Source organism: Rattus rattus, chromosome 15 (genome assembly GCF_011064425.1).
Source record: "Rattus rattus isolate New Zealand chromosome 15, Rrattus_CSIRO_v1, whole genome shotgun sequence".
Classification (NCBI taxonomy): domain Eukaryota; kingdom Metazoa; phylum Chordata; class Mammalia; order Rodentia; family Muridae; genus Rattus; species Rattus rattus.
This window is the reverse complement of record NC_046168.1, coordinates 66,676,194-66,693,368: the sequence shown is the minus strand read 5'-3', so window position 1 is coordinate 66,693,368 and position 17,175 is coordinate 66,676,194. Positions and strand designations below refer to the sequence as shown.

The window sequence follows — 17,175 nt, the reverse complement described above, 5'->3', positions numbered from 1 at the left end:
GACTAACTGAATCGGTGAGCCCCAGAAACTTGAGAGACATAGTTTCAAAAAGGAAAGTAGACAGTATCTGTGAAAAGATGCCCAACATTGACTTCTGGTACCCTGTGCACACACACTCATCCCCACATGTACCTGTAGCAGTGCACAGACTCACAGGAACACACACAGACACATACACGTGAAGCTAATGGGCCATAGACTTCTAGGTAATAACAGTTATTCTTCAATACACATCTAGACACATTTATACACGATATCTTTATAGCTAAATGAAGAACAGGTACCTGCCGTCCTTAATGACTTCACATGTCCTGTTGTTGATTTCCTTGTCCATTTTATGGCGAGCCTTTGGAAGGAAGATGAGGAATTATTATTTGGATCATCTCGATATTTAAAAAAAATCAATGACAAATGTCAGTAAGACCAGAAAGATAAGAAGAAAGTGGCTTGAGAAAGCCTTACCACATCATCTACCAGGTCTTTGATTGCTGTGATGCCCAGCACCAGCAGTAGAGGTACAAGTGTGGTATACCATGCCAGGGTGGAGATTTGAGGAATTGCCTGAAAGAAACCGAAACACTTGCATGTACACACACTCACACACACAGGCACACATGCACACAAGCGTGTTCCCACCAAAGCATATCTAACTTTAGGCAGCGGATAACAATAGGCAGTTGATTTTTAAGTTTGCTGATTCTGATGTCTACCATTGACCAAGTCTATAGAGAACTGCAGTACACTGAGGAAAGGACATTTAATGGCCATCCTGCTGTCTCTAATTAGACATCAAAGGGAGTGCACATCCTAACTACTCCAAACTATTTTGTAAAAATTCAAAGTGGGTGAGGTTGGGAAGAAGCAACCATTGACTCTGAGCAAGATGTGTTCAGCCAGTGGTTCCTGTGGCCCCACAATTAGATAAAAGATGGTAATATGAAGCAGATGGCTACTTCTGAAGGCAAATGATTAGGTAAAGCTCCCATCATAGTCTTTGTTCCTGGCCCAGACAACAAAGGAAGCGCCATTTCATCAAGACAGCGTCTCGGGTAGGATCATTGGCTGATCATTGGCCCATAGCTGGCTCTTTCAAGTTAAGCTCCTGGGTCCAGCACTGTCCAGCTCTACATGTTCAGGATTTGAGACTTTGGGCAAGTTACTCTACTGCACTGTGCTTCAGTTCTTCTCTGCAAAATGAAGTGAGTGCTGGAGTTTACCTCACAATCAGCCAATAGACAGGCAAACAACCCATTGCTGTCATTTTAGTGGGCACTGCTGGATCTTAGGCTAAAAGTAAGTGGGCTGCAGCCATATCATGAACATGTTTCTTCTTGAAGGAGGTGAAGGGAAAGGAGCCCACTGACCGCAGAAAAACCTAATAGGACTTGAGGTACACCTCTATACTTGCCCAACAACACACCCTTTTCTGACTGAGTTATCAGGTCCTTTCCTCACATCTGTTGAATATCCACTTCTTTGTGTCTTTTCTATCTTTTCTATACTCTCTGCCCCACAAGTCCTACACCCCTCTCAGACACACATGCTACTATATTTTAAAGCTTTATTAGTAAATCCCAGTGAATTGGATGTTTTCTAGTCCAACCCTGTGATAAAGAATCCGATAAAGCCAACAGACTATGTTATCTTTATAACCCACGTATCATTAGGTACTAAAGGTTGATTGTGAGCACTAACTGAATCGTGCAGAGCCCCTCGATGTTAATAACCGTTTCTACACAGATAAAAGTCTAACACTCCAGATAAGGATTCCTCGACTTAAAACAAAAGTGTTTCATTTCTAATATAAAACCAACTCACAAAAAAGGACTAAGAAGATTTATGAACAAAAGTACCCTTATAGAAAAACAGTTGACTAAGTTAAAAAAAAAAAGACAAACACAAACAACAATAACAACAACGATAACAACCCTGGGACTGTCTACTTGCTGCCTGCCTTCAGCACCCGTCACTGACAACAGAGTCAAGGCCTCAAAGAGCTTTACCTGCAAGATCAGGAGGATCAGGAAATAGAAGTTGGCTGCCCTCTTAAATTGCTCAAACAAATTCATGGGTAGAAAGGTCAGTGCATTGTACTTGTATGTTTTAATTGCATTATTCTGTTGGAACACAAAACCAAACCAAACAATTAGTTATTGTAAATGATGCCATAGACCAAGTCCACCCACCTACACAAGTCGCTATTTCCCATAGCTTGTCAAAGCCCAGGGCCATAATTCTAGTTGCTCGGTTTTTAATTCTAGACAAGTTTGGAATGATTTTACAGTCTAAATCACAAGACACAGACACTAGCCTGTGACCATATGGATCCTGCGTCACATTTTTTTGTCCCATTGTACCTTTTAGAACTTGGGGCAAAGATAGATGCCAACAAGAACAGAGCAGGTTAAGTACCTTTTATTAAGGTACGATAAAAGCCACTGAATCAGAAAGAGCAAAAAGATGTTTCTTATAGATTGATCATGTTCTCAGAAAGGAAGCCTAAGTCTAATACCCATTAGCAAGCTCCTACTTGTCTATAGGTTAGCAGATAAAATAAGAATGACTTCACAGTGGATCAGGGTGAATTCTAAGCTAATGACTGGTCTCCTTAGAGCAATGGTCCTCAACCTGTGGGTCTCGACCCCTTTGGGAGGTGTCAGCTGACCCTTTCACAGGGTTGCTGAAGACCATTGGAAAACACAGGTATTTACATTACTATTGCAGGATATTTGATGTCACTGTGAACCCCAAGATTGTGTTATTTGCTGGAAAAAAAAAAAAACCTGTTTCTAGTTAAGCTGTGGCTCTACCTTAGAACATTATCTGTAATCCCTCTGGCTGGAATACAGACACACCCTTATTTTACACCTTTAGTCCCAAATGGTGGAGGTAAAGTTAGTTTGTAGAGGGAGGCACCCATGTTTGAAAGTGATGTCTAATTGAGTGGAAAACAAAGTGATGAATCAGAGAAAGAGTTGACAGAGTAGGATATGCCCAACTCACAAGAAGAGAGAGGACAGGAAGCTACTAAGAAGGCAGTACAGAGAGAGAGAGAGAGAGAGAGAGAGAGAGAGAAGAGAGAGAGAGAGAGAGAGAGAGAAAGAAAAAAGAGAGGGAAGGCGGTTTTGTCAGTAGAGTTTTACAGAGACAGGTTGAAGAGAAAATCAAGCTAGACACAGGTAAAGACAGAACAAGCCAGCGAATGAGAAAGGAGGCAGAAGGTTAGAACAGATTGCCAAGCAGAACAAAAAGTCAGAGGCTGAGAGAGAAGCCAGATTGAGTCAGTCAGCTTGGAGAGGAGTTTGAGCCAGCCAGAGTTTAGAAAGAACTAGAAAGGGTGAGCTTATTCAGCAGCAAGTCTCAGAGGCTGAAAACTTTCTAGGCCTAGATTAGATTTTAAGGAGCCTAGAAGCTTCCAGGATAAGGCCTAGGTTAGCAGACTGAGGCAGAAACCCTTAGAGATGACAATTACTACAAGAGAATGAAAGTTTACTTTCACACATTAGAATTTATAACAGTAAAATAATTATAGTTACGAAGTACCAACGAAAATAATTTTACAGTGGGAGGATACCATGACACAGGGAACGGTATTAAAGAGTTGCAGTATTAGGAAGGTTAAGAACTGTTGCCTGTAGGAAGGTGGGAGGAACTGGATTCAGAGACACATAGGAAGAAGACAGAAGATTGGATTGGACAGAGATTGGAGTGATGTGTTTACAAGCCAAAGAATGCTAAGAATTGTGGAAAGCACTAGATGTTGGGACAGGCATGGATCTGATTCTGAGATTCTTCATAAGGACCCTATCATGTCAATCCCTTGACTCTGGACTTGCATGAGAGAAGAAAAAGGCTAAAATCTGGTGCCAGCCAGAGGAGGAATTTCTCCTAGAAAAGCTTTCACAGTTACAACAGCTTGTCAGATCACTTGGTGGATCAAACTAGACCAACACAATGAGTGATAGGGTTGGTAACACACTGACAGGGACAACTTAGTTATGCATAACCCTCACCTTCTAGTTATCTTTCACCTCATGGGACAATCTAGAAGATGGACATGGAAAGTCACTGCTTTATTTGTTACTCTTCTCAATGTGGCCACACTGAATAAATTCCTTTCTCCGTTTTTAACTAACACTTGTCTATAATCTTGAGGGTCTCATGCTCCCAAGAACTGGAGTTATAATGGTCACGAGCTGCCTTGCATGTGATGGGAACTGAACCATGGTCCTCTGCAAGAGCAGTAAGTACTCTTAATATAACACTTGTCCATATGTTTTATCATATATTAAAGGAAATAATCACTGTAGGTGAAAATATTCTTGATATCTTTAAATCCATCCAAGGCAGAGTCAACTCATGACTTTCAAAATGGGACTTCATTGATAATCATAATTGTCATAGGATATCTTGGCAAGAACCTTGCAGCCACACAGGGGAAGTTTCTAATGGACATAATTCTATTTTGTTTCAAGTCATACCTACCAACCTTCAGAGTAGTCAAACTTGAATTAAAACAACAGTCTATAGAATGAGGGAGGGTTATTAATAGACCCAAGTAAGTGGTTACCTAGATGGGAGGTACTGTTTGAAGTTGACAAGCATATCAGTGACTGGGCTAACCTGGACTATCGTAAAAACATTTTTAGCATTAACTTACCGCATATTTGCTCTCCTTAATACAAAAGAACTTGGTGTTCATAAAATGAGGTTGTTCGTGGAACTTTCGATCATTTGCTTTGACTTGCCATGTGCAATCTTTAAAAGAGAAAGAAAAAAGAATTGTAAGTACAAACAAGGGTCACTGGGGAAGGAATCAAAGACAGGTCTATAGAGTAGGCCCTAATGTATTATATACATGATGGCCTCCTCAAAGAGGCCATTGAGATGCCAACAAGGAAGGAGGATGGCATGAAGTCATCTGTGGAAGATAGAAATCTCCAGTCATAGAGCCTGAGGTGGAACCTGTGATGGGCCATCTCAATTGTCAATTTGGGTTGACAATGAAGTCGAGAATCACATGAGACTCAGGGCTCTTGGCATGCCTGTGTGGAGTTATCTTGATTACATTAACTGAGGTAGGAGGCCTACCTTAGCTGTGAGCACACGGCATGGACTCGGGTCCTAACATGAAGAAGGAGAAGCGAGGAGCCAAACAGGTGTTCACCTCTAACTGCTTCCTGAATGAGTGTGGCTGCAATGTGAATGGCTGCCTCAACCTCCTACTGCCAGGCCTTCTCTGCCGAGATGGACTGTACCCTGGATCTGTGAATCAATGTGAGTCCCCCTTTTCCCTTAAGGTGCCTTTGTTTAGGTATTTTATCTCAGCATCAGGAAAGATAAATGAGACAGATCCCAACCTCACAATCCTTGGGAAGAAGGAAACCTACCAACAGCTTGATCTCAGCCTTTCAGAGCAAGAGCCCACTAGAATACATGTCAGAGGTTTAAATTACAACTTGTGGTCCTAGCAAGTGAATATCCAAGTTGAGACTTGACCAGCCACTCATGGAACATTAATGTTCTAAAAGAAAAATCTACCTCTAAATATGAACGAAAGAAAACCATCCAGAAGTTTACAGCTATACTAAAATTTCAATCCCATTGCTTGTTTCTTTTTTTTTTTTTTTAAGATTTATTTATTTTATGTATGTGAGTGCATTGTTGCTGTTTTCACACACACCAGAAGAGGGCATCAGATCTCATTACAGATGGTTGTGAGCCACCATGTGGTTGCTTTGAACTCAGGACCTCTGGAAAAGCAGTCAGTGCTCTTAACCTCTGAGCCATCTCTCCAGTCCCCATTGCTTGTTTCTAATGTTTAGTTTACATTGCTTTAAATATTCAGTGAATGAATAAATTGCAAAGAAGGGTATCGCCAACTAACCCCACACTTCTGAGTCGTAATCTTGAATTGGCATTGCGCGTGCCTTTTCTTGGTGACCAGCCTGTCATCTTTCCAAGTTTATTTCATGCTGTTTTTATGTCTGAACTCCGGGGAACTTTAGAAAGTTCATAGTATCTCTTCTGCTTAGGCGAACAATTTCTTGTTTAACAGATGTCTCTTTAAAACACCTACATGCATCATCATGCTGTGCTGGCTAACTTGATTATCTCTAGGGTTGATGATGCCTGAGGCCAATGGCCCAGGTCCTCTCTTTAACACTGTATTTCCAACTCTGATGAAACACACACACACACACACACACACACACACACACACACACACACACATATCTTTGCACACCAACCTTATCTCCAACCAAAGTAGTCAGTTTTAATCATCAACTTGACACAATCTAGAATCAGCTATGAAGAGAGTTTCCATGAGGGATTGATAGATCAGTTTGATATATTTATAGGTGATTATCTTTATTAAGATTAACTGATGTGGGAAGACGCTGTCTACTAGAGGTATCTTCATTCCATGAATCTGAGTCTTGGACTGTATATGAATGGACAAAGGCATCTGAGTAACAAGCATACACACATCCATTTCTCTATGCTTTTGGCTGTGGATCTGATCTGGCTGGCTGTTTTAAGTTCCTGTCACCTTTAGTTTCCAGCTATGATGTATTGCATCCTGGAATTCTGAGCAAATATACATCCTTAATACCAAATAACTTTATATTGATAAAATGAGGTTGGCTGCAGAACTTTCAATCATTTGCTTTGACTTGCCATGCTCAGTCTTTAAAAGGGAAAGAGAAAAAAGAACATAGAAACCCAGGCCATTGATTTGTGTCAGAGTATTTTGATCCCAGCCATAGAAATAAAACTAAGACACCATCCTTCCCACCCTGTAAGCAATGTCACTCCTAGACCTGCTAGTTGCGTAGGGTAGAGGCTCTTGGTCTCAAATCTATCCTGCTCTCCCAGAAGTCTTTCTAGCTGTAGGACCCTTCATCCCTTTGCTACAAATATAGACATGCCTATAGGTGACCACAGTTGGAATGGCCTAAATTCTGATCTGGTCCTTCATGGTAGCCTCATGAGATATACATATTTTCTCATGTTGCCCAAGATATCTTTCTACTTGTCTGCAGGAATGCACAGATATACAGGAAGCTAGCCAGTGGCAAGCTTCTTAGATAGCTAATGTTTCTCATAGTCATGCCAGAGGTCTTTTATAAGCTTCAAGACATGGAATCTGGGTCATTCTGATATTGCTGGAGACTTGTGGCTGCCTCTCTCAGTGGCTTAGTCTTCCTCCACATAGCCAATGGCTGGATCAGGCCAACAGCATGACTTCTAGCAGTAGACTTGAAGACCATGTTCTTTTTTTTTTTTTTTTTTTTTTTTAAATTTTTTTTTTTTATTATATATAAGTACACTGTAACTGACTTCAGACATACCGGAAGAGGGCATCAGATCTCATTACAAATGGTTGTGAGCCACCATGTGGTTGCTGGGAATTGAACTCAGGACCTCTTGAAGAGCAGTCAGTGCTCTTAACCACTGAGCCATTTCTCCAGCCCGATCATGTTCTTTTTATGTTTCAGTTGTACATTGATCATGTCTGGTCTTTTGTTGGTATAGATAGCATTACTCAGACACTGATAGCCGTATGACTTTAGCCATTCTTTTAGGGCCGACTCTAGCCATTCTTTTAGGGTCGTGCCCTCTTTGGACATGTTGAACAAGCCAGTTTCCAGTTCATTGACAGCTGTCCTTTGGCTACTCTGTCTTTGAATCTTGAAAATCACAATCCTTAGGTAGAAAGGTGTGAATGTCACTAGCCAGCACTTTAAAGTCATAGCTGCCCCAACCTAAACCCCATTTTATGGCAGCTGTTAACCTTTAAAGTCTTCTGTGACCTGTCCTTTATCAGTGCCACTCCCAAAGTACATAGATTATTCTATCTTCTATCTGCTGCCCCTTTGGGCAGGGCCACTCATAGGTCTTCAAGTGATGGAGTTGACTCCACCCTAGAGCAGGGGCAGACATAACACTTGGAGACATAGTGAATGAGCATATTCTCATGAGGGTAGACAGAAGTTAGACCTCCCTCCTTCACGCTTACCCTATACTGTAGCTAAGCCATTCAGAGGGACAGCAGTGATCACACCTTATCATGGGTACTGCGTCCTCCTCTCTGCCCAGACTGGTTCCCAGGAGAACCTAGAACATTGCCAAGCCTGTCCTCGAATTCCTCTCGCGTTCATGTGTCCTGAACATGGTAGCACCAAGAGTATCTTCACAATGAACTGCAAATGCTAACTTCATAGTCCAGCTTGCTTCCTTTCTATATCAATTGGTGCCCTGTTGTTGAAACCCAGCACTCAGTGGACACATACACTCCAGGGACCTTCCTGCACGGAGATGACTTCACTTGGCAATGAGGCTGCATCTCCTGTATTTTGTCTAGTTCTTCCATCCAGACTTCCACTGCCCTATACTATGTCAGTTTCATAGATAACACGTTCTATTTTATGTATGTGACAGGCATGGTGCCTAGTGATTAATATCTTATATCTCAGAACACTGAGTATTGGCAGGATTAGCAAGATGACTTTTAGCCTAAGACTTAGAATCTAGTTGGTCTATGGGATCTCCAAGTGTAGCTGGTCCTCCACCTTGCTGTACTGGTTAGGCCCTCCTCTACATCATTCAAGAGCCAACTTGGGAATGTCAGTTATGGGAACAGAATTGCCCTTTCTCTGTTACCATAGCATACAGCCATGCTTGTATCCCGACTAGGAAGTGCAGATGACTTGTTGCCCTGAAAACTTAAAACACATGTCATCCGTTAGAAAGCCATCAGTTAGGAGTTAGGCCATACGCGGCATCTGAGTTGTTCATCCACCTGCAGGGAGATGACTTTCTCTTGAGTGACACGCAGTGGGTGGGCTGAGGTTTGATGAAATGAACAATGAGTATGGCATGCTATTTTTGGGAGGGGAAATAGAGAAACAAAACCTCATGACTAAGAGATCATAAGATGATCAATTGCATGACAATTATGAAAACTGGTGTGGTACTTATGAAAATACCTCATTTTCTCTTAAGCGATTCGCTTTCTATCTTCCTACTCCTTAGGAAACACAGATACTACTATAAGAGACTGAGCACAGACTGCCAGAGAATGCAAATAACAAACTTGATTACATTTTTAAAGTCACAACACCCTTCCTGAGCGTTTCCTTGCGCGGTTGGCTGCCACTCACCGGGGAATTGTTAAGTGTTGTGTTATGACAAGTGTAAATGTTCCTGGCATCGCTCAAGCTGGGGAGCAGTTTCATCAAGAGGGAAAGTGGAAGTGGAAGCACAAAACAACCTGTGAGCTTTGTGATAAGATCTGCAATCAGAACACTTCTTTCCCACTCTAAGGAGAGCGCCAAAGGAGAGAAGCTAAAATAGAGGTTTCTTAGGACGCTCGTGAATCCATTCCATGTTGCGATGGATCTGGTTTTTTATTTTTAAAAGACTTACTAATTTGTATTTTGTGTGTATTGGTGTTCACTTGCATGTATCTGTAATGCACCACATGGGTGCCTGGTGCCCTTAGAGGCTAGCAGGGATACCCTGAGATTGGAGTTTCAGACAGTTGGAAACTGCCGTGTGCATGCTGGAGATTGAACCAGGGTCTGCAAGAGCAGCGTGCACTTAACTGCTGAGCCATCCGTCCAGCCCTTACTATTCTATTCTTCTTTAAGACAGGGTCTTACTGTGTAGTCCAAGCTGGCCAGGGGCTCACTAGCATCTGGCCTCAGCCTCCCACATGCTGGTTACAGTGGTATGTACTATATCCAGGGACATAAGGTTTTACGGTTTTACTTGAGTTCGTCGATTATTATGGGATGTGTCTTAGGCACCGGTAGACCTGAACACTGCTGAGAACATTGCCCTATGTTTCAGGAAGGGAAGAAAGTGGATGGGATTCCCAGAGAAGGAAAAGGTCAGTGCAAAGGCCTGAAACCGAGTCCTAGAAACACCCAGGAGGGCTTTCCATGTGGCACACACAGGCAGTCGCAGCAGTTACCAGGGATGCTGGGGCAGGAAGACTAAAACTTAAGCCGGGGGCTGGGGAGGTGGCTGAGCAGTTAGGAGCACTGGCTGGCTGTGCTTTCAGAGGAGCCGAGCTTGAGTTTGGTTCTCAGCATTTACACAACTGTTTCACAATCATCCGTAACTCTAATTCCAGGGAATCCGAAGTCACTGTCTGACCTCTGTGGGCACCAGGCACGCATGTGCTATGCATGCATACAGGCAGGCAGAACACCCATACACTTGAAATAAAATATTTTAAATTTTTTTTAAGATTAAAAGTTATAGGCCAGCTAGCCCGGGCTATACAGTGACGCCCTGTTTAAAAGGCAAAATGGAAAGCAGCCAGGCAGTGGTGGTGCACGCCTTTATTCCCAGCACCCAGGAGGCTGAGGCAGGTGGATCTTTGCCAGTTTGAAACTAACCTGGTCTGCAGAGCAAGTTCCAGAACAGCCCAGCTACACAGAAAAACCGTGTCTCGACAAACCGAAGCCAAGCCAAATTAAACCGAACCAATCGACCAACCCAACAAACAAACAAACAAACAAAACCTCAAAGCAAGCAAAACCAAACCAACAACAATGAACCAAACCAGCAAAAGACTCAAGGAGGAAAGGACAAGGCTTTTTGTGAATGAGCTGAATGTGAGTTTTCCTGCCTTCCCCTGGTGTGTCAGTTCCAGCCCTACCCCAACCCTACCAGCTTCCTAAATTCCCTTCTAGAATGACGACCTGAGCAGGTGGTTCCGGAACTTGGCCCCATCCCTCATACCCTCCTCCCCCAGTCTGTTTTCATTTGGAAGCCTTAAACAAAGGGCAGCTTCTAACTCCATGTAGAAGCAATGAGGATTGACAGGACCGCTTTGGTCTATTTTACATATGTGACAGTACCCTGAGGTGCCTAGAGAAACTGCCCAGCATGTCTGTCTGTATCTGAGGTTTACCACAAGAACCCCTCAACTCTGCCTCAGAAAGCCTCCCATAGTCAGAGCTCCTGTTTGGCCTGTATGGACAGGGAAAATGGTGTCTTTTCATCTTTGAAGATGTGGACAGTGTTACCACCAAAGACCATAAAAAGATCTGAAGACGGTGGTCCACGGTCAAATCTACATACAGAAAACACTTGAAATACCTCTCTTCCAATATCCTTAATAAATAAACATGTTTATTTATGCTAGCCTTTGCAAAATTAACGTGACCATGAGAATTTAGCAAAAATAATCAGAGACGTGCTCAGAGATTAAAAGCACTATTTGAGGTGCTGGAGAGATGGCTCACCAGTTAAGAACATTAGCTGTTCTTCCAGAGGATCCAGGTTCCTCAGCACCTACATGGCAGCTCATAACTGTCTGTTATCCTAGTTCCAGGGGATATATCACCTCACACAGGCATAAATATATGCAGTCAAAATACTAATATACCCAGAGATATACATATATACATGCAGGCAAAACACCATATAAGTACATAAAAAGTAAATTAATCTTTAAAAAAAAAAAGAGCACTTGTTGCTCTTGCAAAGGACCTGAGATTGGTCCCCGGCACCATAGGTGGCTTACAATCATCTGTAACTCCAGTTCTAAGTGATCTGATGACCTCTTCTGACTTTGTAGGTACTGAATGAACACAGAACACAGTGTACATACATACATGCAAGTTCATATACTCATACATATAAAATAAAAAATCAGAGAACATTTATTAATGTGGTTTGAAATACTGCATTAATGTGCTTTCCTTTGGGAAGACTAGCCAAGCAGCCTTTGGAGGAATTCACCTTTTGGATATATTTTACTATACATTATACTAAAATCATAATTTGCATTCCAAGAACGCATCTTGTTTCATTTCCTAGAAGAGGGATAAATTTACCAATAACCCCAAAATACATCTTTAACATAGGGCCCTGTAGTTGGATGCTAGAAAGATCATCAACAAACTAACCAGGTACATGTCTGGGATGCGTGTGACACCTGGATCAGTGTCACTCCACTCTGGTAAACGCTTGTTGTCATTGCCACATCTCTGCACAGCTACGTGACGTGCAGAGCGTTCCCACTGATGCCCAGTGCTTTGATCAGTACCGTCTGGCAAAAGAAGCAGCATAGCCTTGTCCCTGTCCTCTGTGCTGCTTTCAATTCTCATTTACAAAGCCACCAACAACCAAAACCCTGGATTGGTTGGTACAAGCTATGATCAACTCAGGAGACTAGACAAATCAGAAGCCTAGAATCATAATATTAAAAGAAGATGACCAACCATCCCAGAGAGACATGGGTACAGGACATAGGCAGGCAAGTCCCCTGTGCACACACACCACATACCGCACATATATACATACATGTCACAATACATATACAAACCATGTATGTACCACATACATACACCATGCACATAAACTCCCCCCCCACACACACACAGAGACAGTTCTTTCATAGGAGAAAAGATATTAAAGACCCAGTGTTCATAAAGGTAGCATTTGTTTTATCTAATAATGCTAAAATTCTGGCAAAGAATCTATGATTCTCTGAGTTAAAAAAAAAAAAATGGGTTCCTATGGAAAGCCTCTGTGGAGAGCACTTTGACCATGTCTCAGAATTTGATACCCAGTGCACTGAGGGGTACTCTGACTTCTGGGGGGTAATCCTCCATGCATGGGAATACTTCTCTGCAGTAGGGAGCTGGCCATGCAGAGCTTCTTGGATATAGTCATGTTTCCCAAGGTTTAGGAATAAGCAAAATGCCTACTAGGAGCAGTTGGTTAAACATTCACATACTGAAAGCCTAAGTTGAGAGAGAAAAAAAAAATAAAACAAATGAGGTGGCTTTGCATGGATAGTAGGGAAATATCCTACATCACGTGGCCAACTGACAAAGGCTGTTACTAGTGACTGTTATCCTGGGCTTTCAGCTACAAGAGGCACAGAAGCAATATATGGCATGACTGCATACACACACATGTCCCTGGGGACACAGAGCAAGAGGTATGTAAGGGTTTGTGCATATCCATATGTGTGCCATACACCTCTCGAGGATCTAGGAGGAACTACTAAGAGCAATTCAGAAAAGGAAAGTTCGTGGCTGAGGAAGAGCTAGGGAAGGGAGACTTTATTTTCACTCGCTATGCATGCAAATTAGATTAATTTGCATAATTATAACAATATGATTATGATTCTATTACTTCTTTCAATTGATATGGCCATGGAAATAAGTATAAATATACCTTAAAATATTTTGAATGAGACTATATAGTGTATGGATCTATATGAGTAAACACAAAGTTCAAAAGCAAGCAGGACTAAACTACGGTATTTAAGGACATGGACTCAGATAGCAAAACAATAAAGAAAAGAAGTTGTGGCTATGAAATTAAAGATGAGGACAAAGGTGACTGCCACCAAGCATGACCTCACAAGTGTGATCCCCAGGCCCATATGGTGGAAGAAGAGAAGTGACTCCTACAAGTTGTCCTCTGACTGCCACTTGTGGGCCAAGGTACACATGCACACATGCACACACACACACACACACGCGCACACACACACACACACACACACACACACACAGAATCACATACCCATATGCCATCCTTATATACATAGACAGACAGACAGACAGACACACACAATCACATGCTCATATGCCATCCTTATATAAACAGAGACAGACAGACAGACACACACACAGAATCACATGCCCATATGCTGTCCTTATATACATAGACAGACAGACAGACAGACAGACACACACACACACACACACACACAAACAAACAAATAAATAAAAATGCAAGGAATACGTTTTAAAGAAAAGAGGGATGACGGCTTCCCTCAAGCAAGCAGGGAGGGAAGAAATGAAAGTCCTCCAGGCTATCAGCCATGTATGCATTCATGCCTGACATGGGGATAGTTCCACGTGTTCATGAAATAACTATTTTGCCAGGTGATTGCATTCTCTGCAGTATTCAGGGTTGCAAAATACGCGAAAAGAAAGACACCAAAGCCAGATGTGCCTTAGATGAGTTGGCCCGTAATTCCAGCACTCGAGGCAGAGGCAGAGGCAGAGGCAGAGGCAGAGGCAGAGGCAGAGGCAGAGGCAGAGGCCGAGGCAGAGGCAGAGGCAGAGGGATGGCTGCAGGTTTAAGTCTAACCGGTCTATCTATTTAGCATGTTCCTGGCTCATCAGGGCTACACAGTAACATCTTGTCTCAAAACAGAAAGCACACACACACACACACACACACACACACACACACACACACACACACACATAAAATAACCCAAATTAAAAAATAAGAGAGAACTAAAAAGGAAGAAAGACAGACAGGCCAGAAGAAAGCTGAAAGGGGAAGTAGAGGCAGGAGGGGAGAAGCGCTGTGCTCTGACGGCCAGCCTAATGGGACACAAAATGGAAGTCACCTAAGTGAAAACTGTAGCAGTACCACCAGCCACATCTTCTGAAGGGCTCTGACGTGTGCCTGGGAGGGAGTCAAGCTGACCCCGGGTAGGAGATGGGGGAATTAAGAGATGTCAGCCCATCCTTCCTAAGTCTTGGGAAGACTCCAGCCCACCTCAGGTCTCTCAGCCCACCTAGGCTGCGTCCTTCTACTCTGGTATGGGTCTAGCATTGGGACTGCTTTGCCAACAGGCTACAACGGGAGGAACGGAAGATGCCCATTAGCTCCTAGAATGAGCCTCGGGGAAGGAGTAGAACTTGGGTCCGCACATGATGGCTTCTACTTTTCCTAAATTAGGCTCACCTTTATCTACAACCACAGTCTCCGAAATTGTAAGATTGGCAAAGAGCTGAAGTAATGACAACAGCGTTGCGTCTAGAGCAAGGGTTCCAGACTCCCACCAGCATCACATGGGCACTTGTTAGAAATGCCAGTCCTTAGGTCCCACTCCAAAGCTATGGCAGAAACTGCAGATGGAGTTCAATGCTTTGCTCTCACAAACCATCTATGTGAATCCCCTGTACATGCAAATTCAGAATGTGTAGATTTGGAATAAGACAGATATGGAAACCTTCCAAAGAGAAACATCTGTGGATCAAGCTTAACTTCACTCTCCAGAAACCCAACTGTCCAGTCAGAGTAGGGAACACAGAGACACCCAAACACATCGAGACAGTCATGTACTAGATAGTGGTGGACACTTGGTGCCGTGGGAAGTCTAATCCAGCCAGGGTGTGGTGGATTAGAGAATGTGTTTGAGCAGACACTCCTTGTATGGGCTATTGTGTTTCTGGTTTTGCTTTTGGCTTTTGAAGTGGGGTCTTTCCACAGTGGCTGGGTTAACTATGAATTTATCATTCTTCCATCTTAGCCTCTGGACTTCATGAGCCACTGCCCAGGCTTACATGATTCTTAGACGCTCATAATTATGCTAGCAAAGGAACAGGAGGAATGTCTAAGGCTTTTTCAGGGAAACAGGATGTTATTAACAAGAACATTAAGCTGGAACGGCCTGGATCACACTGGAAAAGCTGGGCACTACAGGGCCACAGAGTGACTCCCAGGAGGAATAGGCAACCAGATAGGACCCAGCAGATGGTGGGACCTGGAACTCCATGGCAAGACATCTATCAGAAGGCTTCAGAGGGCAAACTGGCATGGTCCAGATGAACTTTCCATCAATCATACAAATAGTAAGGATGTAGTTGGAACAAGACCAGTGGTGAGGACCAGGACCATCATTAACGGTAGCATGAACAACAGCCCACCAGAGCTATGGTCTTAGAGAGGTAACAGCTTCAAGAGTTATCTTGCTCTTTGTGCAATGAAGGCAAAAAGAATAAAAAGTAAATATGGGGGAAAAATTACCCAAGGACAAACTAATCTCACAAACCTGACCAGCATGTAGCCTTAGAAAGATGGCCCAACACAAGACCCTACAGTCAAACATTAAAGCATTATGCAGTTAACATAATGTAGTTCATGGTGTATGTGTGTATGTGCACACGTGTGCACGCACACGATGCACAGTTTTCCAGCATGACCTTTGGTGTTGATGTTGTGATGTTGTCTATGGTCACACTGTTCTGAACATTGCTCAATCCTGTATGACTTCAGAAGCTAAGCTGGGTCAGACATGGTTAGTGTTTGAATGGGAGATGACAATGTCAAGTTGCAATGTCAAAGAGTTAGATATACATGGGACAAGTGAGACATCTCAACAGGTAAAGGCCCTGTTCTGATGGCCTGAGTTTTATCCCAGGACCCACAGGTGGAAGGGAAAAACTAACTCCCACAAGCTGTCCTCTGACTTATACACGCACATTGTGATGGTTTGTATATGCTTGACCCAGGCCGTGGCATAATTAGGTATGGCCCTGTTGGAGTAGGTGTGTCACTGTGGGTGTGGGATTTAAGATGCTCCATCCTAGCTTCCTGGAAGCCAGTATTCTGCTGGCAGCCTTCAGATGATGATGTAGAACTCTCAGCTCCTTCTGCACCACGCCTGCCTGGATGCTACCATGTTCCTGCCTTGATGAACTTCTGAACCTGTAAGCCAGCCCCAACTAAATGTTGTTTATGTAAGAGTTGCCTTGGTCATGGTGTCTGTTCACAGCAGTAAACCCTAACTAAGACACACATTAATAAACACATAGACAAAAAAAAAACATAGAAAAGGGGTTGGGGATTTGGCTCAGTGGTAGAGCGCTTACCTAGGAAGCGCAAGGTCCTGGGTTCGGTCCCCAGCCCCGGGAAAAAAAAAATAAACACATAGACACACAAATAGATACTTTTTTTTTTTTTTTAAAGAAAAGGACATGTCTGATAGAGTGTGGGAGATAGGTCTACATGAGGGGTTGTACTGAACTGAAAATATCCATGAGACCTGTGAATGGGTATGCCCATTGAGGATGGCGGGCACAGATCAGAGGCACAGATATGTTGCTGAGGGTGGGAGTGATGGAGGAGAAGGTTCTTGTCTCTGCCTCAGAAAAGAAGAAGGTTCAGAGAGGGTCTTCGTTTTCCTATAATTAATGAAATTGCTCAGAGTGAGAACTGTGAAGCTATGGTCATTAAGACTGACCGACAACTTGACAAGCCCTAGAATCAAGCAGGAGACATGTTTGTGCACATGTCTGTGAGGGGATTTCTGGATGGGGTTAATGGAAGTGTGAAACGTCACTTTAAATGTGTCATGACACAGGCCGGTCTCAGATGGCATAAGAAGGATAA

The 17,175-nt window shown here is 43.0% G+C and overlaps 1 protein-coding gene across 1 annotated transcript in view; it reads right to left on the bottom strand.

Moving 5' to 3' along the window:
- Atp8b1 (ATPase phospholipid transporting 8B1) overlaps nt 1–17,175 on the bottom strand; it is a 135,545-nt gene that overhangs the window by 51,078 nt on the left and 67,292 nt on the right. The window contains exons 3-6 of the mRNA XM_032885539.1: nt 4,661–4,758; nt 2,004–2,117; nt 463–561; nt 285–346 (exon numbers count right to left, since the gene is read on the bottom strand). Coding sequence (XP_032741430.1) covers nt 285–346; nt 463–561; nt 2,004–2,117; nt 4,661–4,758 — 373 coding nt within the window. The remainder of the gene's footprint in view (nt 1–284; nt 347–462; nt 562–2,003; nt 2,118–4,660; nt 4,759–17,175) is intronic.